Source organism: Cherax quadricarinatus, chromosome 18, assembly GCF_038502225.1.
Source record: "Cherax quadricarinatus isolate ZL_2023a chromosome 18, ASM3850222v1, whole genome shotgun sequence".
Lineage (NCBI taxonomy): Eukaryota > Metazoa > Arthropoda > Malacostraca > Decapoda > Parastacidae > Cherax > Cherax quadricarinatus.
In genome coordinates, this window is record NC_091309.1 from 29,135,155 (window position 1) to 29,160,012 (window position 24,858).

Sequence of the window (24,858 nt, forward strand, 5' to 3'; positions counted from 1 at the left end):
ACAGTCTCTCCTGTTATACTACACAAAGCACAGAGAGTGAACACTGAAACAACCTGCCTCATTCCAGTTTATATTTGTCCAACCTATTTTTATGTTACCCAAGTAATAGCTTTTATATCCTTTTACTCATGTACGAATTAATTGCTTTTGTCACTACCACTACTACTACTACTACTACTACTACCACTAGTGAACATCGAAATGGTACCTCACTAGTATTCACCTCACTCTGAGCCTTTATATACCCTCTGTGTCCATGTATTGTTTGTAATGGCTTGATAAAGCTCCTGGAGAGCGAAACGTTGCCACAATAAATGTCACATTAGTTGCACTTGTGTCCTTTTACTTTACAAGACCAACACCTATCAAATTTAAGAAAAGCCTCCAAGTTACATCGTTTTACCGGTCAGCAACGTTGCCACTAATGTTTCAAAAATGTTTGACAGAAAACTGGCTAAAATATCTACCAGCTCTTCAACTATTAGGAACCTGATACAAAAACCCAAGCATGATTCTGGCACAAGTGCAGGAATCTACACTATACCATGTGGGGGGTGTGACAAAGTATATGTAGGGGAAACAGCCAGAACTCTGGACATTAGAATAGCAGAACACAAAAATGCTTGCAGAAATGATGACCGCCAAAACGCATGTGTTCAACATAGAGACGATGTTGGACACCTCATGAAATTCAATGAAGCTAAACTAGTTATTAAAGAAGACGACTTAAGACGGAGAAAATGCATTGAAGCTGCACTAATTTGTCAGTAACACTATAAAGCAAAAATCCGGTAGTTACAGTTTTTCAAAATTACTAAGCAAGAGGATATTACCCATCCTGGGAACTGGTGTTACTTGATGCCAGCAGGTCCCTCTCTTGCCTCACCTCCTTAGTTCCATTACTTCTACTACTACTACTACTACTACTACTACTACTACTACTACTACTACTACTACTACCTCTACCCACGCGTCACCTCACCTGACTCCTGCCACTATATATATAAATGTTTTCTTAGTTTTCTCTGTATTAGGACTGAAGAAGCCACTCGTGGCGAAACGTTTCCTTTAATAAATGTCCTGAACTGTACATAAGTGTCTTTTTCCACATCTTGTCGGTATCACCATACCATTTCCTCGATATGTAAACAGTCAAGCAAAGCGAGTAGACTCCGAAATGTCGCTGTTTGCAGATGATGCCAAGCTCTTGAGGGAACGATCTGAGAATGATGGCAAGAAACTGTGCGAAGACTTGGCCAGGGTGTGCGAAGACTTGGCCAGACTAGAGGGATAGTTTACCAACTCTAGTTTATTACTTACAAAAGCCAAACCGTGGAATGACTCAGTGTAAGCGACTGACTGTAATACATGATCTGAGGGAGGAGCAGCTCTAGGTACCGGGTAAATAGACCTTCTGGTAGATATAAAAGAGTGTATAGTGAGGGGTATATACCTGTGTATATACAAACTGAGTTTACTTTTCAACCTCTCAGGTTTTCAAGTGTTCTTCACTGGTGGTGAACAGGTTATATGCAGCCGTAATGACTTGTAGTCCTCAGGGTTACAATCCAGTAAAGTAACTAACATTGTGTATTGAGATTTGTGTGTCTGGGTCTCTTTCACAGCCAGTCACACTCAGAGCACAGAGACCGACCAGCAAGCCAGCCAACTGTAGATGAATGGTTCAAGCCAGCCAACCATGACACTATACGCCAGCAGTAGCAGTGTACACCAGCCATAGCACTACTCCAGTCATAGCACTGTGCACCAACCATAGCACTGCACCAGCCATGGCACTGTATGCCAACCATAACACTGTACGCCAGGAGGTGCTACAACATGAACACGTCAATAACAAGGCGTATCTGATCTAAAATGGCGCATATAAACAGTGTCAAACAGTCGGCTTACATGCTACTAGCAATGTTATAACTGATGCCAACAACATAAACAGGATATTATTTAAGCCGATGTACACTGTGTGTGTGTGTGTGTGTGTGTGTGTGTACTCACCTCACCTAGTTGAGGTTGCGGGGGTCGAGTCCGAGCTCCTGGCCCCGCCTCTTCACTGATCGCTACTAGGTCACTCTCCCTGAGCCGTGAGCTTTATCATACCTCTGCTTAAAGCTATGTATGGATCCTGCCTCCACTACATCGCTTCCCAAACTATTCCACTTACTGACTACTCTGTGGCTGAAGAAATACTTCCTAACATCCCTGTGATTCATCTGTGTCTTCAGCTTCCAACTGTGTCCCCTTGTTACTGTGTCCAATCTCTGGAACATCCTGTCTTTGTCCACCTTGTCAATTCCTCTCAGTATTTTGTATGTCGTTATCATGTCCCCCCTATCTCTCCTGTCCTCCAGTGTCGTCAGGTTGATTTCCCTTAACCTCTCCTCGTAGGACATACCTCTTAGCTCTGGGACTAGTCTTGTTGCAAACCTTTGCACTTTCTCTAGTTTCTTCACGTGCTTGGCTAGGTGTGGGTTCCAAACTGGTGCCGCATACTCCAATATGGGCCTAACGTACACGGTGTACAGGGTCCTGAATGATTCCTTATTAAGATGTCGGAATGCTGTTGTGAGGTTTGCTATGCGCCCATATGCTGCAGCAGTTATTTGGTTGATGTGCGCTTCAGGAGATGTGCCTGGTGTTATACTCACCCCAAGATCTTTTTCCTTGAGTGAGGTTTGTAGTCTCTGACCCCCTAGACTGTACTCCGTCTGCGGCCTTCTTTGCCCTTCCCCAATCTTCATGACTTTGCACTTGGTGGGATTGAACTCCAGGAGCCAATTGCTGGACCAGGTCTGCAGCCTGTCCAGATTGTGTGTGTGTGTGTGTGTGTGTGTGTACTCATCTATTTGTGGTTGCAGGGGTCGAGACGCAGCTCCTGGCCCCGCCTCTTCACTGATCGCTACTAGGTCCTCTCTCTCCCTGCTCCATGAGCTTTATCATACATCGTCTTAAAGCTATGTATGGTTCCCGCCTCCACTACACCACTTGCCAGACTTCCACTTCCTGACAACTCTGAGGAAATGCTTCCTAACATCCCTTAGACTCATCCGAGTCTTCAACTTCCAATTGTGACCCCTTGTTTCTGTGTCCCATCTCTGGAACATCCAGTCTCTGTCCACCTTATCTATTCCATGCAGTATTTTGTATGTCGTTATCATGTCTCCCCTAACCCTCCTGTCCTCCAGTGTCGTCAGGCCGATTTCCTTTAACCTTTCCTCGTAGGGCATTCCCCTTAGCTCTGGAACTAGCCTTGTTGCAAACCTTTGCACTTTCTCAAATTTTTTAACGTACTTGACCAGGTGTGGGTTCCAAACTGGTGCTGCATACTCCAGTATGGGCCTGACGTACACGGTGTACAGTGTCTTGAACGATTCCTTACTGAAGTATCGGAACGCTGTTCTCAGGTTTGCCAGGCGCCCATACGCTGTAGCAGTTATCTGGTTGATGTGTGCTTCCGGAGACGTGCTTGGTATTATACTCGCCCCATGATCTTTCTCCTTGAGTGAGGTTTGCAGTCTTTGTCCACCTAGCCTATACTCTGCTTGCGGTCTTCTTTGCCCTTCCACGATCTTCATGACTTTGCATCTGGCGGGGTTAAATTCGAGAAGACAGTTGCTGGACCACGTGTCCAGCCTGTCCAGGTCTCTTTGTAGTTCTGCCTGATACTCACTTGATTTAATTCTCCTGATGAACTTCGTCATCTGCGAACAAGGACACTTCTGAGTCTATCCCTTCCATCATGTCATCCACATATACCAAAAACAGCACTGGTCCTAGGACTGGCCCCTGTGGGATCCCGCTCGTCACAGGCGCCCACTGTGATAACTCATTACGTACCATGACTCGTTGTTGCCTCCCTGTCAGGTATTCTCTGATCCATGGCAATGCCCTTCCTGTTACACGTGTCTGATCCACTAGCTTCTGCACTAATCTCCTGTGAGGAACTGTCGAAGGCTTTCTTGCAGTCCAAGAAAATGCAATCCACCTCCCTCTCTCATGTCTTGCTCCTGTTACCTTGTCAGAAAACTCCAGTAGGTTTGTGACCCATGATTTGCCTTCCATGAATTCGTGCTTTTTGTCGTTTATAATCTTGTTCCGCTCCAGGTGTTACACCACTCGCCTGATAATCTTCTCCATGACTCTACATATTAAACACGTCAGTGACACTGGTCTATAGGTTAGTGCCTCGTTTCTGTCTCCTTTCTTAAAAATGGGGAGTACATTTGCCGTCTTCCATACCTCGGGTAGTTGCCCAGTTTCAAGGGATGTTGAAAATTGTGGTTAGTGGCACACACCTCTGCTCCCTCTCTAAGGACCCATAGAGATGTCCGGTACCACCGCCTTTGAGGTATCAAGGTCACTTAGCAGCTTCTTCACCACCACCTCGGTTGTGTGTATTTCATCCAGCAGTTGTTACATTCATTGTTCTGTCTTCCTAGAGGTCTTCCTGTCTCCACCGTAAATACTTCCTTAAATATCGTGTTGAGCTCCTCGCATATTTCTTGGTCTTTTCTTGTGAGCTCCCCACCTTCTTTCCTCAGCCTGATTACCTGGTCCTTGACTGTCTTCCTCCTGATGTGGCCATACAACAGCTGCGGGTCAGACTTGACTTTCGATGCTATGTCGTTTTTGTACTGTCGCTGGGCCTCCCTCCTTGTCTGTGCATACTCGTTTCTGGCTCTTCGACTACTGTTTTCCTGGGTCTTTTGCCTACTGTACTTTTTCCATTCCCTAGCGCATTTAGTTTTTGCCTCCCTACACCTTCGGGTAAACCAAGGACTCGTTCTGGTCTTCCCATTATTTCTGTTGCCCTTGGGAGCAAACCTTTCCTCTGCTTCGTTGCATTTTGTTACTGTGTGTGTGTGTGTGTGTGTGTGTGTGTGTGTGTGTGTGTGTGTGTGTGTGTGTGTGTGTGTGTGTGTGTGCGCGCGCGCGCGCGTGTGCGCGCGTGCGCGCGCGCAGGCAGTTCTCGAGTAAGCTGCACCACAGTGAAGCCCGCACACCTTGTAAACCTAAAGAAAGCCCAAAGATTTACCAGTAGAACAAAATGAAAAGACCCAGTATGATAATCATGCCTCAAGAATACGTATAAGTATGAATATCATACATCATGCCTTAAGTACATATATGCAGAAAATACTATGTTCAATTGTCCAGGAAATTAGTTAATACCTGCCTTGTGTTCTCTCAGGAGAACACAAGGCAGTCCTTGTTTTGAGAGAAATATTTAGTCTTCTAATCATTTGCTATTGTGTCGATGACCAGTCATTGTGAAATTTAAAAACCTCTTAAGAGTGTATATGTTGATCTGGTGGTGGTGGTGCTGTTGGTGGTTGTGGTGGTGGTGCTGTTGGTTGTGGTGGTGGTGGTGCTGCTGTTGGTTGTGCTGTTGCTGGTGGTGGTGCTGTTGGTGGTTGTGGTGGTGGTGGGTGGTTGTGGGTCTCCCTCAATGAAGAGTGGGGATGTTGCATTCCTGGAGGTGGGAAGTACAGTGCCTGCACTCTGAAGCATGGGGTAGGAAAGTTAGTCCTGGAGGTGGGAAGTACAGCACCTATAATCTGAAGGATGGGTTGCAATGTTGCATTTGAGATTCTCCTTATAATATTCGTGCCTTGCTCTTCTGGGAAGATATCAGTTAGGTGAACGACAGTGGATGTTTTCTTCTATAGGTCACCTGACCTTGCTGAGAGAGGCGCGATGGTTGGACGGAAGATACAAACAGGCTAGCGGTCCCTGTCTGGTACACAACGACGGAAAGATAGATCCCTCGCCACAGTGTGTTGAATGACACCCGTACGGGTTTACCGCTTCGTCAGTTTCTTTCAGAACACAAGTTTAGTAACCAGCATAACAGACGCAAACAACACAAAAGCTTAGGCAAGTTTGCGAGTGCAACTGCATATCTGGACGCCTCCAGGTGAAGCACCAGTGATGTGAGGGAAGAGCCTTGACCTCCTGAAGAACCCAGTGACCTCTTAGGTAAGTAAGCCACCTGAAGAAGCCAGTGACCTCTTAAGGAAGTAAGCCACCTGAAGAAGCCAGTGACCTCTTAAGGAAGTAAGCCACCTGAAGAAGCCAGTGACCTCTTAGGGAAGTAAGCCACCTAAAGAAGCCAGTGACCTCTTACGGAAGTAAGCCACCTAAAGAAGCCAGTGTCTTCTGAGGGTAGTAAGCCACCTGAAGAAGCCAGTGACCTCTGAGGGTAGTAAGCCACCTGAAGAAGCCAGTGACCTCTTAGGGTAATAAGCCACCTGAAGAAGCCAGTGACCTCTTACGGAAGTAAGCCACCTGAAGAAGCCAGTGACCTCTTACGGAAGTAAGCCACCTGAAGAAGCCAGTGACCTCTTACGGAAGTAAGCCACCTGAAGAAGCCAGTGACCTCTTACGGAAGTAAGCCACCTGAAGAAGCCAGTGACCTCTTACGGAAGTAAGCCACCTGAAGAAGCCAGTAACCTCTTAGGGTAGTAAGCCACCTGAAGAAGCCAGTGACCTCTTACGGAAGTAAGCCACCTGAAGAAGCCAGTGACCTCTTACGGAAGTAAGCCACCTGAAGAAGCCAGTGACCTCTTACGGAAGTAAGCCACCTGAAGAAGCCAGTGACCTCTTACGGAAGTAAGCCACCTGAAGAAGCCAGTGACCTCTTACGGAAGTAAGCCACCTGAAGAAGCCAGTAACCTCTTAGGGTAGTAAGCCACCTGAAGAAGCCAGTGACCTCTTACGGAAGTAAGCCACCTGAAGAAGCCAGTAACCTCTTAGGGTAGTAAGCCACCTGAAGAAGCCAGTAACCTCTTAGGGTAGTAAGCCACCTGAAGAAGCCAGTAACCTCTTAGGGTAGTAAGCCACCTGAAGAAGGTAGTGACCTCTTAGGGTAGTAAGCCACCTGAAGAAGGTAGTGACCTCTTAGGGTAGTAAGCCACCTGAAGAAGGTAGTGACCTCTTAGGGTAGTAAGCCACCTGAAGAAGCCAGTGACCTCTTAGGGTAGTAAGCCACCTGAAGAAGCCAGTGACCTCTTAGGGTAGTAAGCCACCTGAAGAAGGTAGTGACCTCTTAGGGTAGTAAGCCACCTGAAGAAGGTAGTGACCTCTTAGGGTAGTAAGCCACCTGAAGAAGCCAGTGACCTCTTAGGGTAGTAAGCCACCTGAAGAAGCCAGTGACCTCTTAGGGTAGTAAGCCACCTGAAGAAGCCAGTGACCTCTTAGGGTAGTAAGCCACCTGAAGAAGCCAGTGACCTCTTAGGGTAGTAAGCCACCTGAAGAAGCCAGTGACCTCTTAGGGTAGTAAGCCACCTGAAGAAGCCAGTGACCTCTTAGGGTAGTAAGCCACCTGAAGAAGCCAGTGACCTCTTAGGGTAGTAAGCCACCTGAAGAAGCCAGTGACCTCTTAGGGTAGTAAGCCACCTGAAGAAGCCAGTGACCTCTTAGGGTAGTAAGCCACCTGAAGAAGCCAGTGACCTCTTAGGGTAGTAAGCCACCTGAAGAAGCCAGTGACCTCTTAGGGTAGTAAGCCACCTGAAGAAGGTAGTGACCTCTTAGGGTAGTAAGCCACCTGAAGAAGGTAGTGACCTCTTAGGGTAGTAAGCCACCTGAAGAAGCCAGTGACCTCTTAGGGTAGTAAGCCACCTGAAGAAGCCAGTGACCTCTTAGGGTAGTAAGCCACCTGAAGAAGCCAGTGACCTCTTAGGGTAGTAAGCCACCTGAAGAAGCCAGTGACCTCTTAGGGTAGTAAGCCACCTGAAGAAGCCAGTGACCTCTTAGGGTAGTAAGCCACCTGAAGAAGCCAGTGACCTCTTAGGGTAGTAAGCCACCTGAAGAAGCCAGTGACCTCTTAGGGTAGTAAGCCACCTGAAGAAGCCAGTGACCTCTTAGGGTAGTAAGCCACCTGAAGAAGCCAGTGACCTCTTAGGGTAGTAAGCCACCTGAAGAAGCCAGTGACCTCTTAGGGTAGTAAGCCACCTGAAGAAGCCAGTGACCTCTTAGGGTAGTAAGCCACCTGAAGAAGCCAGTGACCTCTTAGGGTAGTAAGCCACCTGAAGAAGCCAGTGACCTCTTAGGGTAGTAAGCCACCTGAAGAAGCCAGTGACCTCTTAGGGTAGTAAGCCACCTGAAGAAGGTAGTGACCTCTTAGGGTAGTAAGCCACCGCATATAGGAGTGAGACACCCAGCTAACATTTCACTCTGTTCTGAGGAAAGTTTTAAGTTGATTAGATTCAAGAAGAATAAGTTGTAATATCGTGAGTGTAAATAATAATTAGAAGCCAGCAAGGCGAGAATGAGAAGTGGACTGTTGTGTTGTGGTGCCATTCATTATCAAGTTGTGAAGGAAGTGAAATGAGAAACAAGGAATGTCAGGGTTGGTCACTCTTGTCCACCTCAGAACACGCTACGATACACTGGGATAACTGTGCACCTCAAACTAAGACAGGTCTGACAGTTGTTGGCCACAGAGAGGTCCGTGGGTCGATCCCCGGTATGGGTGGAAACATTCGTGGCTGGTTTCCTGAATACACCTGCTGTCTCTGTTCACTTAGCAGCAAAGCAGGTACCTGGATGTTAGCCGATTGATGTGGGTCGCATCCTGGGGACAAAATTAACCTAATTTTCCCGAAATGCTCTGCTTAACCACTGGCTCTCTATATAGTAAGTCACTGACGTCAGCCAGGTCTGTTTAAGTTGTTTCATGTACGTGTAGATATAAAGATGATTTATTATTATTTTGTTTGTGTACTAATGCTACACAAGACTGCTGTCGTCAGTGAAGCTTCGAAGATGGATAGATAATATTAAAAGAGGATTCTCTTTTTGGAGATTATGAAACTAAAAAAAAAAGTTAAAAACAAAAACAAGAGCGTTGTGTACGTCTACAAAGTGAACGTTGTTGTTGTTTCTAGGAGTGTCAGAAGTGTCAGTCTGAGCAGCATATGGTAGTCATCAATAACAGTCAAGGCTGCAAGCACCGCTGTGGCTAAACATGTACTATACTGGTTCTTTACAAACTTCAGACATAATTAGTGAGATATTAACGCACGAGTTGCTGGGTCAGCTTCAAGGTGAGCTTGGAGGTTGACCTTGGGGCTGACTTTGAGGCTGACTTTGGGAGGGCACCCTTAAAGGCCTTTTAACACAATTTAATGGGTTTTCAAAATGCTGTTGATAATTCTAACTTGGTATGATTACATCTGTTTAATTGTTTTTACTTTTGTCGTAAATGTACATATAACTATGAGCGTTGTGACGTACGAGGTTTAATGTTAGTAGTAGTATTGTTGCTACTAGTACTAATGTACTCTTGTGCTCATTCTGTCTCTTTCCCTATGTCTGTATCTCTAAATTTTTGTCCCTGTCTCTCTCATACTTCACTAACCTGTATATAGACGGTGGTAAATTTAGAGATGTGTTATCCTAACACTCGTAATGAGCGTAATTATGCTGGCTAGTATAATTAAGAGGATCAGTGTGAGGAGCACCAGTGTCTGCTGTAACACCCCTCACACTGCTGTAACACCCCTCACACTGCTGTAACACCCCTCACACTGCTGTAACACCCCTCACACTGCTGTAACACCCCTCACACTGCTGTAACACCCCTCACACTGCTGTAACAACAATTATCATCAAATATTTGTTGAGTTATACCATGAATTAAGGAAAGATGCTGGACTTCACCTTACGCAACAAAACAGATGTGATAGTAATTATGGACAAGATAGATTATAGTGGAAAAAATGAACATGTTAGAAGACAGGGTAACTTACATATCTCGCTCTTCAAGTGGCAATGCCTTGATGCTGGTGAAGGGCTCTTGATCTTAGGAACTGGAACCATGCTGCACTTCCTCGGATTGCTTCCCCCCCCCCCCCAATTCTTTCATCACTCAGGGAGGAGGTAGTTTATCGAACGGAGGATCGAACCTGCACCACAAATTCATCTACCTTTACCGACATACGTGTAAACTCTGGCCGGTGTTTATAGTTTACCTTGACTTATGTACTTGTAAACTGATGATGGTCAAGTATGTAAAGATTTTTATACTAGTTTTTTCATTTTTGATGTGGTTTTAACCAGTGATTTATAAATTTTTTTTTTTTAGTTTAATTTTGAGTTTCTTATGCTAGAAATATAAGTGTTCCCCCCCCCTTCCCTGTATATTCTTATTATTAATGGTCAACATGATTAAATATATTTTTTGTTGTATCCAAGTGACGTACTGAGTGACTTGTAGGTTTAGCGCTTAGTTATTAATAATAATTATAATAGGCGTACGGCACAGTACTGAGGTACACGAGAGAGAGAGAGAGAGATATTTATCAGACATGAGCTGGTTAAGTTTGAGAAACCACTTGATGTAACTCAGTACTCTGATCAAGCTCAGAGATAAAGGTTCGGTCAGTACCCTGACGTACAATGTCTCACTCCACATGTTTGTAACCAGTGTGTTTGTGTGTGTGTTTGTTGCAGGGGAGAGGGCCATAAGCCCCGCCTCCAGCATGACGCCGGCCCCCAGCCGCCCCCCTGGCTTCATCCAGTGCTACGTCTGTCAAAAGGAGTTCGGGTCGCGCTCTATCCTGATCCATGAGCCCCAGTGTCTGGCCAGGTGGCGCTCCCTCAACGCCACGCTCCCAAAGTCAGTACCTTGTTCTGTGTTTACAGTGACAGTGTGCGTCTGTGTAGTGTACTGGTGGCAGTTTAACATGTACGCAAGTGCTGTTGCAGTTTAACATGTACGCAAGTGCTGTTGCAGTTTAACATGTACGCAAGTGCTGTTGCAGTTTAACATGTACGCAAGGGCTGTTGCAGTTTAGCATGTACGCAAGTGCTGTTGCAGTTTAACATGTACGCAAGTGCTGTTGCAGTTTAACATGTACACAAGTGCTGTTGCAGTTTAACATGTACACAAGTGCTGTTGCAGTTTAACATGTACACAAGTGCTGTTGCAGTTTAACATGTACGCAAGTGCTGTTGCAGTTTAACATGTACGCAAGTGCTGTTGCAGTTTAACATGTACGCAAGTGCTGTTGCAGTTTAACATGTACGCAAGTGCTGTTGCAGTTTAACATGTACGCAAGTGCTGTTGCAGTTTAACATGTACGCAAGGGCTGTTGCAGTTTAGCATGTACGCAAGTGCTGTTGCAGTTTAACATGTACGCAAGTGCTGTTGCAGTTTAACATGTACACAAGTGCTGTTGCAGTTTAACATGTACACAAGTGCTGTTGCAGTTTAACATGTACGCAAGTGTTCAATATGCTGTTGCAGTTTATGAAGATATACACAGTGTTTTGGGTGTATGGAAAGAGAAAAGTAGGTAATTTGTGTGTGTGTGTGTGTGTGTGTGTGTGTGTGTGTGTGTGTGTGTGTGTGTGTGTACGCGTTTGTGCACGCGTGTGTGTTTTACTTCCCCCATACACAAACGTACAGGTATGCACGTAAACACACACTCGCAAAGTACCTGTCAGGGAGAATTTCTCTCTCTCTCTCTCTCTCTCTCTCTCTCTCTCTCTCTCTCTCTCTCTCTCTCTCTCTCTCTCTCTCACACACACACACACACACACACACACACACACACTATAAAGTTCCACCTGACAGGTAACAACATGCAACACAGAGTACAGAGCTCCACCACATTACTGAGTACATACCAAGGACCAGCAGACAACTGTGAGTACAGAGGTCTAGTTGTAAGGGGAGCAACAGACAACACAGAACTCCAGGGAACAACAGACAACACACACTACACAGTTCCACTGCCTGACTGGAATCGACAAATTGATGCAAGTCTTGAAAATTAACAAGTCTGTTGATGAGTAGCGTGTCTGAATCCACTTCAGGGAGTGGAGGAACTAGCCTCCACCACTCCATGTTCTGCACGTGGAGGGAGGGGTGGAGGGAACCTCTACATTACTGTACTCGCCTAATTGTGGTTGCAGGGGTCGAGACTCGGCTCCTGGCCCCACCTCTTCACCGAGTGCTACTAGGACCTCTCTCTCCCTGCTCCATGAGCTTTATCATACCTCATCTTAAAGCTATGTATGGTTCCTGCCTCCACTACCTCACTTGCTAGGCTATTCCACTTCCTGACTATGACTGAAGATATACTTCCTGACATCGCTTTGACTCGTCTGGGTCTTCAACTTCTAAGTGTGACTCCTTGTTCCTGTGTCCCCTCTCTGGAACATCTCGTCTCTGTCCACCTTGTCTATTCCACGCAGTTTTTTTTTGTTTGTATGTCGTTATGTCTCCACTAACCCTCCTGTCCTCCAGTGTCGTCAGGCCGATTTCCCTTAACCTTTCTTCATAGGACATTCCCCTTAGCTCTGGAACTAACCTTGTCGCAAACCTTTGCACACTTTGATCAAGTGTGGGTTCCAAACAGGTGCTGCATACTCCAGTATGGGCCTGACGTACACGGTGTACAAATTCTTGAACGATTCCTTACTAAGGTATCGGAACGCTGTTCTCAGGTTTGTGTGTGTGTGTGTGGGTGGGTGGTTGGGTGGGGCGTCTTGGGCCTTACAGCTTCACATGAAGTTGTGTATTAAATTTGCCTCATGCAAGTCATTCCACTTTTCAACCAGCCTGAGACTAAATAAATACTTCCTAACATCTCTGTGGCTCAGCTGTGTCTTCAGCTTCCACTTGTGTTCCTTTTATCCTGGTCCTCTTAATTCAAATAATCTGTCTCTCTCAGGTCTATGAATTCCTCTCAAGATTTTGTAAATAGTAATCATGTTCTCCCTTTGTCCTTCTCAACCCAAAGGCCTGAAGGTTTAGTTATTTCAGTCTCTCCTCATAGTGCATTCTTCTCAGTTCTGGCACTAGCTTAAATGTAAACCTCTGAACTTTTTCCAGTGTCTTCACGTGCTTAACCAGGTGGTGGCTCTATGCTGGGGCTGCATACTCAATTAGCTTAACATATGTCGTGTATAAGGTTCTGATTATTATATAATCATGGGGGAGCGCTAAACCCATAGGATTATACAGCACAAGTGGGGGGGGGGATGGAAGGCATTCAGGCTCAATTCAGGGAACCGGAGCACAGATTCAATTCCCTAGATCAAGAGCCCCTCACCAGCGTCAAGGAACCTCCCTTGAGGGGTATAAGGTTCTGAATAATTTACTAAAGTTCCTGAGTGCTGTTCTGAGGTTTGCTAATCTTGTACATGTCGCTGTCGTTATACGGTTTCCGTGCAATTCTGGCGATATACTAAGTATTATATTCACCCTCAATCCTTTTTTTTTTTTTTTTTTTTTTTTTTTTTTTCACTCTTTGATATTGCAGCTTCTCTCCTCCCATGTTGTACTTTGTATCCGGCCTTCCCTCTCCTCCTCCAAAGCATATATATGACTTAGCATTTGCTCGGGATGATCTTCAGCCACTTATGTGGCCACATCTGCATTTTGTTGAGGTCCCTCTTGAGTAAATCAGTGTCCTCTCCTGTTTTTATTCCTCTGTTAGGTCATTCACATATTAGGAACAGTAGTGGTCCTAAAATTGATTCCTGTGCAACGAGCTCTTTATTCTCTTCCATTCAGATGTCTTACCCCGTACTCTTCTAATTTCTAGACTAATCTCTAGTGTGGTACTGTATCAGATTTTTTTTTAGTCCAAGAAAATGCAGTCAGCGTAACTGTATCTTTCTTGTTTTATTACTTTGACTGTCGTAGAATTCCAGAAAATTTGTAAGGTAGGATTTTCTATCCATAAATCAGTGTTTTTCGGTAAAGAATCTTATCTCTAAGTGACCCACTATTATTTTCCGCACTGTCTTCCCAGAACATTTACAGTGTGCATGTTACAGATACTGGCCTGTAATTCAGAGCCTCTTGTCTGTCCTCTTTTTCATATCAAGGAACCACATTCATCATTTTCCAATTTCCTAGCAGCTGTCCTGACAGGAGAGACTGGTTGAATACCTTTGCTACCGAGTCACGCAGTTACTTTTCCCCTTCTCTCAATACCCATGGAGATAGATTATCTGGTCCCATTGTTTCTGTTACAGCCAGGTCTTGTAGCTGTCTTATCACTTGTTGTTGATACTGTCCAGTGCTTGTTGGTACAGTGTCTACAAGGTCTTCCCATAGTTCTTTACTTCTGTGAACACTTCTTTGAATCTTTAAGCATTTAGCATACTTTTGTCATTGACTATTATCTCTTCTTACAGCCTTATCGTTTCCTCCTTCAGTTTTTTTTCGTATCTCTTGTGGTTGTTGGGGTAACTTTTGTTGTGGTCTTGTGGTCTCATTTTATAATAGTTTCATCTTTGTCTTATTCTTGTACATTACTTTCCAGTTCTTCTGCTTGCCTCTTGGTTTTCTGCTTTTTCATTTGTTCTACATTTTTTCCAAGAGCTCTTGCTCCTCCCTTGGAGCTGTCTGCGTTCTTAATTAAACCATGGGCTCTCTCGGTCTTTCATGTTTATCTTGGCACTGACTGTTATCTCCATTTCTTGTACAGTTCTGTCTTCCAATTCCTTTTCCCATTCCACTTCGCTCAGAAAAATTCTCATGCCATCATAGTCCCTCCTTCTGTAATCCCATTTTCTTTTAGTTCGCTTATTCCCTTTCTCAATTTCGTTTTCCACCAGGTTTTCAAACCATTAATTACTTGGAACCTGTTGGTTTCCCATAATTTCCGCCATCTCGTTAATTTTGTGTGAAAAGCAATTCGTCTCGCTGGCTTTTGTCACTGGTGTTTACTTCGCGTGTTGGCTCGGAAAAGTCTCCATAACTGTGTCTAAACACTTGACTCTCCATGTGTCTGGTGCTCCCTGTGGGGTCCCAGTTTTCCCAGTCAGTCTCCTTATGGTTGAAGTCTCTCCGCCAGTGTTTCCAGTCAGTACGGAAATCTTTGTCCTGATGGTCTGATCATACTCAGTCTGTATCTGTGTGTCTGTCTCCCCTTTGTAACTTACTTAATACTTGTGTTACTTCGTCTAGTCTCATACAATAAGTATTAAGCAAGTTACAAAGGGGACACACACACACACACACACACACACACACACACACACACACACACACACACACACACACACACACACACACACACACACACACACATGCAAGATTATCAGGAGGAGAGTGGTGGAGCACCTGGAACGGAACAAGATTATAAACGACAACCAGCACGGATTCATGGAAGGCAAATCCTATGTCACAAACCTTCTGGAGTTTTATGACAAGGTAACAGAAGTAAGACACGAGAGAGAGGGATGGGTTGATTGCATTTTCCTGGACTGCAGGAAGGCCTTCGACACCGTTCCTCACAAGAGATTAGTGCAGAAGCTAGAGGATCAGGCGCATATAACAGGAAGGGCACTGCACACACACTTGGTTGCTGTCACCTCTAGTGTTACTCTCCTCCCTTGCTTGGCTGGTAGCTATTCACCTCACACCGTTGGTGTAGGCGAGTGGGCAAAGCTGGATGACGCATCACAGGTAGGTAACGCTCTCGCTTCACACACTGAGTGTCCATGGTTCGATCCCCGGCAAAGGTGGGAACATAGGGCATGTTTCCTTACACTTGTTCATGTTCACCTGGAGGGGAAAGATTTAAGGACACCAATGGAAATAAGAGACAGTCCTTGATGACGCACTGACTTTCTTGGATTATCCTGGGTGGCTAACCCTCCGGGGTTAAAAAATCCGTACAATATCTTCTCGTAAGACCACAACATGGCGGTCTTGTTACGACACTTAGAAATGAATCCAGGAGTGACCCGGAACGTAGCGTCAATGTTTATATTCCAGTCTGTGTTTGTTGACGTCGGTGTTACTGGTACGTCACTTTGATGTCTCTTAAAAGTACGTCATGTTGACGTCTGCTACTGTCACACACGCTACAGAAGGTAGGTCACACACGCTACCACCAGCCTGCCGGGTACAGTGTCACTAGCAGCAGTGTGGCAGACATGTGTACATCACCAGCCTGCCAGGTACAGTGGGTCACCACTATTGATGTAATAAGAGAGAAGGTAGTTACTGAGGTGACACAATGGTAGGCTATACCTGGAGCATGTGACCGTATATACCTGGAGCATGTGAACATGTATACCTGGAGCATGTGAACATGTATACCTGGAGCATGTGAACATGTATACCTGGAGCATGTGAACATGTATACCTGGAGCATGTGAACATGTATACCTGGAGCATGTAAACATAGACGTGTTGTGGTGACTCATGTAATCAATGTTCATTGATAAATTATTGAAAGCTGGAAATATCAGTGAACCCGGCGTCACCTGGTGGTGGTGATGGTCCTGGTGGTGATAGTGGTCATGGTGGTAGTTTTGGTGGTGATGGTGAAAGTTGTGATAGTTATTAGTGGTGGTGAGAGATGTGGTAACACTTGTAGTGGTGGTGTGACAGTTGTGGTGGTGTCGTCGAAGAGAGGGGAGATGATAGTGATGGTATTAATAGTTGTAGTGGTGGTAGTGATAGTTTTGATGGTGATAGTTGTAGTAGTGGTGATAATAGTGGCATTTATAGTCATGGTGGTAGTAGAGGCGTTAATAGTTGTAGTGATGAGTTGTGGATGTGATAATACAGTAATGATAGTTGTTGTGGTAGTGTAGTGATGATGGTAGTTGTGGTAGTAGTGATGTAGTTGTGGTGGTAGTTGAAGTGGTGATGATAGTTGTAATGGTAGTATTAATAGCTGTAGTGGTGGTGGTAGTTGTATTGGTGATTATGGTTGTGATTGTAGTGGATATGATTGTAGTGACAGTGGTGATAATACTTGTAGTGGTGATATTTGTAGTGATAAGCTGTAGTGATGGTGATAGTGATAATTGTAGTAGTGATGGTGGTGATAGTTGCAGTAATGGTGATAGTTGTGGTAATGATTATAGTGATGGTAATAGTGATGGTAATAGTTGTGGTAATAGTTGTAGTGATAGGTGTAGTGGTGGTTGTTACTTGGTATAGTTGTAGAGCACACAGTCTCTTGTTCCTCAGTAACAAGGAGTAATGGGCAGACATGAAGGACGAACATGAAGTGTCGAGGAGGAATGACGTAAGACCGCAAATGAAGGAAGGAACAGCTTAAAAGGAATGATCAGCCGTTGATAAGGAGGGAGGAGTTGAAGGAGCAAGAGGAGAGATCACAGTTTTCTCTCATAAGATCGTTTTCTGTTACTCTATCTTTATTACTGTTCTCATTTTCTGTCTCCTGTTTTGCGCTCTCAAAATATTTCTGAGTTCGTCTGTACGTACTCATCTTTGTATTCATCTGTAAGTTACGGTGCCCCTTGGCCTGGTGGCTAAAGCTCTCGCTTCACACGGTGAGTGCCGGATTCGATTCCCGGCGAGGGTAGAAACAGGTGTGTTTCCTTATACCGGTTGTCTATCTTCCCCATCAATAAAATGGGTACCTGGGTGTTAGTCGACTGGTGTGGGTCGCATCCTGACTTAATTTGCTCGAAATGCTCAGCATAACAAGCAGCTTTCTATATAGTATGTCACTGATGTCAGCTGGGACTGTATACCTTGTACATGTACTTGTAGAAATAGATATGTGGCTGCAGCGGTCGAGTCCTGGCTCCTGCCTGGACTCGTATCAACTTGCCACTTTAAGATTCTCTGGTCCTTGTGAGCCCTATTGTACCTCTTCCCATCCACCCTGAAACTGAAGAAATACTTCCTGGTGTGTGTGTGTACTCACCTATTTGTACTCGCCTATTTGTGGTTGCAGGGGTCGAGTCATAGCTCCTGGCCCCGCCTCTTCACTGATTGCTACTAGGTCCTCTCTCTCCCTGCTCCATGAGCTTTATCTTACCTCGCCTTAAAACTATGTATGGTTCCCGCCTCCACTACTTCACTTTCTAGGCTATTTCACGGCTTGACTACTCTGACTGAAGAAATACTTCATAACATCCCTTTGATTCATCGGAGTCTTCAACTTCCAATTGTGACCTCTTGTGTCTGTGTCCCATCTCTGGAACATCCCGTCTTTGTCCACCTCGTCTATTCCGCGCGGTATTTTGTGTCGTTATCATGTCTCCCCTGACCCTCCTGGCCTCCAGTGTCGTCAGGCCGATTTCCCTCAACCTTTCTTCGTAGGACAATCCCCGTAGCTCTGGGACTAGTCTTGTTGCAAACCTTTGCACTTTCTCTAATTTCTCGACTTGCTTGACTAGGTGTGGATTCAAAACTGGTGCTGCATACTCCAGTATGGGCCTGACGTAAATGGTATACAGAGTCTTGAACGGCTCCTTACTGAGGTATCGGAACGCTATCCGTAGGTTTGCCAGGCGCCCGTATGCTGCAGCAGTTATCTGATTGATGTGCGCCTCAGGAGATATGCTCGGTGTTATACTCACCCCCAGATCTTTTTCCTTGAGTGAGGTTTGCAGACTTTGGCCATCTAAACTATATTGTGTCTGCGGTCTTCTTTGCCCTTCACCAATCTTCATGACTTTGCATTTGGCGGGGTTAAACTCGAGGAGCCAGTTGCTGGACCAGGCTTGTAGCCTGTCCAGGTCTCTTTGTAGTCCTGCCTGATCCTCATCCGATTTGATTCTTCTCATTAACTTCACATCGTCCGCAAACAAGGACACTTCTGAGTCTATCCCTTCCGTTATGTCATTCACATATACCAAGAACAGCACAGGTCCTAGGACTGACCCCTGTGGAACCCCGCTTGTCACAGGCACCCACTTTGACACCTCGTCACGTACCATGACTCGTTGCCTCCCTGTAAGGTATTCTCTTATCCATTGCAGTGCCTTTCCTGTTATGTGTGCCTGATCCTCTAGCTTTTGCAGTAACCTCTTGTGAGGAACTGTGTCGAAGACCTTCTTGCAGTCCCCAAAAAATGCAGTCGATCCACCCCTCTCTCTTGTCTTACTTCTGTCACCTTGTCATAAAACTCTAATAGGTTTGTGACACAGGATTTTCCCTCCCTGAAACCATGCTGGTTGTCAATTATACACTTGTTTCTTTCCAGGTACTCCACCACTCTCCTCCTGATGATCTCCATGACCTTGCATACTATACACGTTAGTGATACAGGTCTGTAGTTTAGTGCCTCATGTCTGTCTCCCTTTTTAAAAATTGGGACTACATTTGCCATCTTCCATACCTCGGGGAGTTGCCCAGTTTCAAATGATGTGTTGAAGATCTTTGTTAATGGTACACAGTCTCTGCTCCCTCTTTAAGGACCCATGGAGAGATGTTGTCTGGTCCCACCGCCTTTGAGGTGTCAAGTTTGCATAGCAGCTTCTTCACCTCCTCCTTGGTTATATGTACCTCATCCAGCACTTGCTGGTGCACCCCCCTGCTCTGATTTCCTGGAATCCTCCTGGTTTCCACTGTAAATACTTCTTTAAATCTTGTGTTGAGCTCCTGACATATCTCCCGGTCGTTTCTTGTGAATTCCCCATCACCCTTCCTCAGTCTGATTACCTGGTCCTTGACTGTTGTTTTCCTCTTGATGTGGCTGTACAACAGCTTCGGGTCAGTCTTGACTTTCGATGCTATGTCATTATTTTCGTATTGCCGCTGAGCCTCCCTTCTTATCTGTGTATATTAGTTTCTGGCTCTTCGGCTAATCTCTTAATTTTCCTGAGTTCTCTGTCTTCTGTACCTTTTCCATTCTCTAGTACACCTAGTTTTTGCCTCCCTACACCTTTGGGTGAACCAAGGACTCGTTCTGTTCTTCCCATTATTTCTGTTTCCCTTGGGAACAAACCTCTCCTCTGCCTTCTTGCATTTTGTTGCCACATAGTCCATTTCTTGTACTGGTTTTCCTGTCAGTTCCCTCTCCCACTGAATGTCTTGAAAGAAGTTCCTCAAGCCTGAGTAATTCCCCCTTTTGTAGTTTGGTTTTCCCACCCTATTCCTGCTGCTCTCTCCACTTGGAGCTCAACTATGTAGTCGAAGCACAGAACCACATGATCACTAGCTCCCAGGGGCCTTTCATACATGATATCCTCGATGTCAGAACTACTCAAGGTGAATACAAGGTCCAGTCTTGCTGGTTCATCCTCTCCTCTCTCTCTGGTAGTGTCTCTAACATGTTGATGAGGTTTTCCAGTACCACATCCATCATCTTGGCTCTCCATGTTTCGGGACCCCCATGGGGCTCCATGTTTTCCCAGTCAATCTCCTTGTGATTGAAATCACCCATAAATAGTAACTTTGCTCCCCCCCGTGTGCTTTCCTGGCCACCTCGGCTAGTGTGTCGACCATTGCTCTGTTGCTCTCATCGTATTCTTCTCTTGGCCTCCTGCAGTTCTGTGGTGGGTTGTACATTACTGCAATTATCACCTTATGTCCCTCAGACTGGATTGTTCCTACGAAGTAGTCCCTTTTGCCCGTGCCATCCATTCCTTCCATTTTCTCAAACCCCCACTGGTTTTTAATGAGCAGTGCAACTCCTCCTCCCCCTCTTCTCCCTCTGTCTTTCCTGAGGATTTGATATCCGGATGGAAAGATTGAATCTGTTATTATTCTGGTGAGATTTGTTTCTGTGAGTGCTATTATGTCTGGGGATGTCTCCTTGATTGTTTCGTGCCACTCCTCATACTTATTTGTTATTCCATCTGCATTTGTATACCACACCTTCAACTTCTTTTCTAAGATTGTGGTCTGGGAGGTGTATTGGGGTTGGGGAAGTGGGAGACCTGATAAGGAACTATGGGTGGTTGCTGTGGGGGTGGAGTTTGTAATGCAGTGGGTGGGGGCATTGGATGTGGCATGGGTGTTTTGGTTTAGTGTTTGGTTGCACTGGGGTTGACCTGGTTGGGAGGCTTCTATAGGAAGTTGAGGGAGGCTGTATTTGATCTTCCTGTGTCTGGGGTCTCCTGTCTGTCTTCTCCATCCCCTCTCTTTCCTCCTTTCGCCTTTGTACCATCTCTCTGTTTCTGCCTTTGTGCTTGTGTTCTGTCGCGGTCGAGATACACCTTCCTGTATGCCGGCATGTCCCTTAATCGTGCTTTCTCCTGCAGGATCCTGTTCCGAGTCGATTCTGCCTTGAAGGTCACTTTCACTGGCCGGGTTCTTTTTTTTACAAACCCCCCTGTTCTCCGAAAATTTTCCAGCTGGGTCATGTCGTCTTCTCCTATTGCTTTCATGATGCTTTCAATTGCTTTTTTTCCCCCTTGTTTTCTTGCTTCATATGTTTCCCCTTCAACTTCCTGGAGCCCATACACAGACTGACCTCGCCCTTTCATTCTCCCACTGCATATCCCTGTGTATCCCCTCATTCAATTTGATTTCCTCCATTGCAGCTTTCCTTTCTTCAGTTTCACTAGCTAATGTACTTGGGCTCAGTGGCCTGTCATTTTCACTTCTCGGCTTTCCCTGGGCTCTGCTGTGGTCTGTTAGGACCTCCACATATAGCTTAGCTCTTTCATTTACTACAGTCTCCACTGATTGAGCTTATACATGCAGTTTTGCTCCTTCTTTCCCTACAGTCCCCTTATTTGTGACTGAGGTAGCAGTCTCTGTTGTCAATCCCAAAATGTTCTTTAGTTCTTTAGGCTGTTTCAGATTTTTCAGTTCCTCTTCTAAACTCTGTATCCTGGCCTCTGCTGCTTTGACTTGCACCTCCCACTTCCTGCTTTCCATGTCTATCCTCTATTCCATTCTCATGCTAAGTTCTTCTAGTTTCTTTTCCCATTCATGTTCCCTTTTTGTGAGCTCTGCTGCCCAATCTTCCTTTGCAGTTTCCTCCTCCTGTCCTTTGGTTTTTCTTGTTGCTCTCTGGCAACCCATTTTTGTTTTATCCTGATTGCCTCAGAGTGGGAAACCTATGTAATTCTGTATGTTAGGTTAGTATTGTGTATGTCAGAGTGTGGGGGGGGGAGAGGTAGAGGAGGAACTGTGGCTATGTGGGAGAGTAGTGGGGAGGGGGAGTGGGAAGGAGAGTGAAGCAAGTGGGTGAGTGGGAGAGGGAGAGGGGGAAGGAGGGAGAGGTGGGGAGGGTGAAAGAGGGAGGGGAGGGATCAGGTGAAGGAGTGAGCTGTCGGTGGGGGAGGGGGGGAGTGTATGTGTGAGTCTGGCAATGTGTGTGTGGGTGTGTGTGGGTGTGTGTGGGGGTGTGTGGGTGTGTGTGTGGATGTGTGGGTGTATGGGTGTGCGTGCGCACACAAGGCTACGCTTCTCTTTTGAAGATTATAAATTTTCACTATCAATTCCTTATTAATATACACTAATATATACTATATAATATTAAGTGTGTACACTTGAATTTGTGTGTGTGTGTGTGTGTGTGTGTGTGTGTGTGTGTGTGTGTTTACTAGCTTGTCGTTCTTTGAAAAAGAGGGGGGGTCACGTTAACGCTATTTATTGTTCTTGGTTCACCGGTACTCTCCTGGCCCAGATCTTCGCACACTAGGCTACTTTACTTTTTGAAGATTATAGGATTATTTTTTCTCACTCAATTACTTATTAATATATACTAATGTTTATTATAATAATTACGGGTGCACACGTGTGTTTGTATGTGCGTACTTGTTTACTAGCTTGTCGCTGTCGGGGGGGGGGGGTCACTAGGCTACACAACTCTTCTGGAGTTTACCTGGAGATATTTAGATAATTTACTAAACATTATCAGGGTTACCACTATCTCCTGGTACTGAAATAGGGAGAGAGTGATGGTATAGCATACAACCAGCAGGGAGAGACACTGAGACTTTAGACACTAACCAAAATTAACCACAAATAGGCAAGTGATGTCTGCACAACAATGGAGGTTCCTGCTGGTGGCTGCTATCAACTCCTTCAATTTTGTAACTCCTTCAGGAACTTTATCATGTATTTAAGTTTTTATTTTCTTTTTCTTTTAAGCCTTGGTATTCCCTCTTTTTTCTTTAGTACAGTATTATGGTCATAACAAGTCTGATGATGTTAGCTACATTCACAACACCAACAGCTGGGGATTGACTAATTTTTTCTTACTTTCAGTATTTACTTAATCACACTTGTATGACCTTATCACTACACTGCTGTTATAACCAACTAACATATGTATTTGTTAATATTTCAGATCACACCGTTAACCCAATTAACTGTTTGGATATTTTGTGTCAACACTGCAGCCAGCAGCCTGATCAGCTGACTGCTACCCTCCCTCACTCACCATTCATTCAAATTTAAATTGTAAAATAATTTATCTTATCACATTATTCGCACTCTTGAAAGTAGGTATGTTCACTGATTCACTCGCGTACGATGACCGCTAATAATATCTTAGGACAGCCACTAGAACGCTAAATCCTGGGAGCACTATTCAGCGATACTGCTTCGTGTGTGTGTGTGTGTGTGTGTGTGTGTGTGTGTGTGTGTGTGTGTGTGTGTGTGTGTGTGTGTGTGTGTGTGTGTGTGTGTGTGTAGTACAAATAAGGGTAGTAAAAATAGTAATGGGGATAAATTACATCTAATGTGGAAAATTGCATTTATCTGAATGTATCATTATGTACATAACAGTAAATGAACAAAGATAATTATTATTTATCAGTTAGACAAGTAGGAATTTGGGACACCTAGGTCGCAAAACATGTCCCCCTTCGATACCTACCACTGTCATATCCACAAGTTGCTCTGGACCCATTAATTACAAATAAAATATGTATCACCAGGAATGCTGGTAAATATATAAATTTGTGGACTGTATATTAAAATTAAAAAAGGATTATATATACACACATATACATAACAGAAGGAGAATATCTTAAAATCACTCGCCAATTTGACTGGAGATTAAGGTGTATCATACTCAGAAAACCTCACTGTGTATACATGAAATAACTCTGGCCAGAGTTAAACATAACAGACTTATCTGAGGTTCCTGGAGCTGTCTTGTCCAGTCGCCTGATCTCGAGCTATGCAGGAATGCACACCCAACAATTTCGCCTCCTATTTGAGAGGTGCCAGCCCAATTTTACCTCTAGAGCACGAAAAATTCTTCCCATTACACTAACGTTTCTAATCCAAATTCAAAACAATGGCGAGTGTCTTTTGCGCAGGCGCAGCTTCTTCCCATTTTCGATAACAATTTTTATTATATACAATATAGGACATCTATTTACCTATAAATTAGCGTATTTCCGGAAAATACAGTATTTTCCACATCTAATAGAGATGGAAAAAGAAATGACAAAACCTTTTAACACTGGGCCGAGGAGCTTGTGAAGGAACACAGGGAGGAGGAGCATTGCGGCACGACTCTGATTCGTGCTAATAATCAAAGGAACATGTAAGGGAAATGTCAAAAGGCAGGAATAGTGAAGTGAAAACAGAAGACAAGTCAATAGAAAACGAGAAGGGAAGGGAAGGGTCATGTTACAAGCGTTGTAAAGATTAAAATACTTGCTATGTGTTAGGAAAGGCAGGGATCTACAGACAGGATTACGATTTATGTTAGGAATGTTTATGTATCAGGGATGATGCAACAAGATGGCGTCTATGAAGAATAGAACGGTAAATAGTCTTACCAGAGGACCAGTTTTAGGATGGCTGTGATATCCAACATTACGGAGAAGAGCATTCTTAGTGTCCACAAGGCACTATTGTGCTCCTTACTTCGTCAGAAAGAGAGCGGCCAGTTTCACAAAGGTACTGGAGAGGACACGAGGACCTGGAAGTGAAGTAGACGCCGGTAGCATCACTGAGAGAAGAAAGAGTATGAACTAGATTGCTACCGAGTGTATTAGTTTGACGAAATGAAAGTTTGAAATGTAAGGGATGGAAGGAAGGGGTGAGATTTTGCAGGCTGGAAATGTAGGAATGGAAACTACACTAGGGTTTGTGTACGTAGTTTAAGAAGAAAGTTTGCTATGGGTGTTGGCTGTAGGATGAGTTTATAAAATTAGCTGGATAGCCAAATCGTAAGAACCGCGAAG

The 24,858-nt window shown here is 44.8% G+C and overlaps 1 protein-coding gene and 1 long non-coding RNA gene across 7 annotated transcripts in view; one reads left to right on the top strand and one right to left on the bottom strand.

Moving 5' to 3' along the window:
• LOC128689458 (A disintegrin and metalloproteinase with thrombospondin motifs 16-like) overlaps positions 1-24,858 on the top strand; it is a 282,538-nt gene that overhangs the window by 131,841 nt on the left and 125,839 nt on the right. For 5 of the 6 annotated variants that reach the window (XM_070086357.1, XM_070086356.1, XM_070086355.1 and 2 more), the window contains exon 2: positions 10,471-10,636. The exons of the other annotated variant lie outside the window; for it this stretch is intronic. In XM_070086357.1, coding sequence (XP_069942458.1) covers positions 10,500-10,636 — 137 coding nt within the window. In that variant the 5' untranslated portion in view covers positions 10,471-10,499. The remainder of the gene's footprint in view (positions 1-10,470; positions 10,637-24,858) is intronic. 6 annotated transcript variants of the gene reach the window in all.
• Positions 1-24,858, bottom strand: part of LOC138852882 (uncharacterized) — a 223,734-nt gene that overhangs the window by 88,330 nt on the left and 110,546 nt on the right. The gene's annotated exons all lie outside the window — the stretch shown is intronic.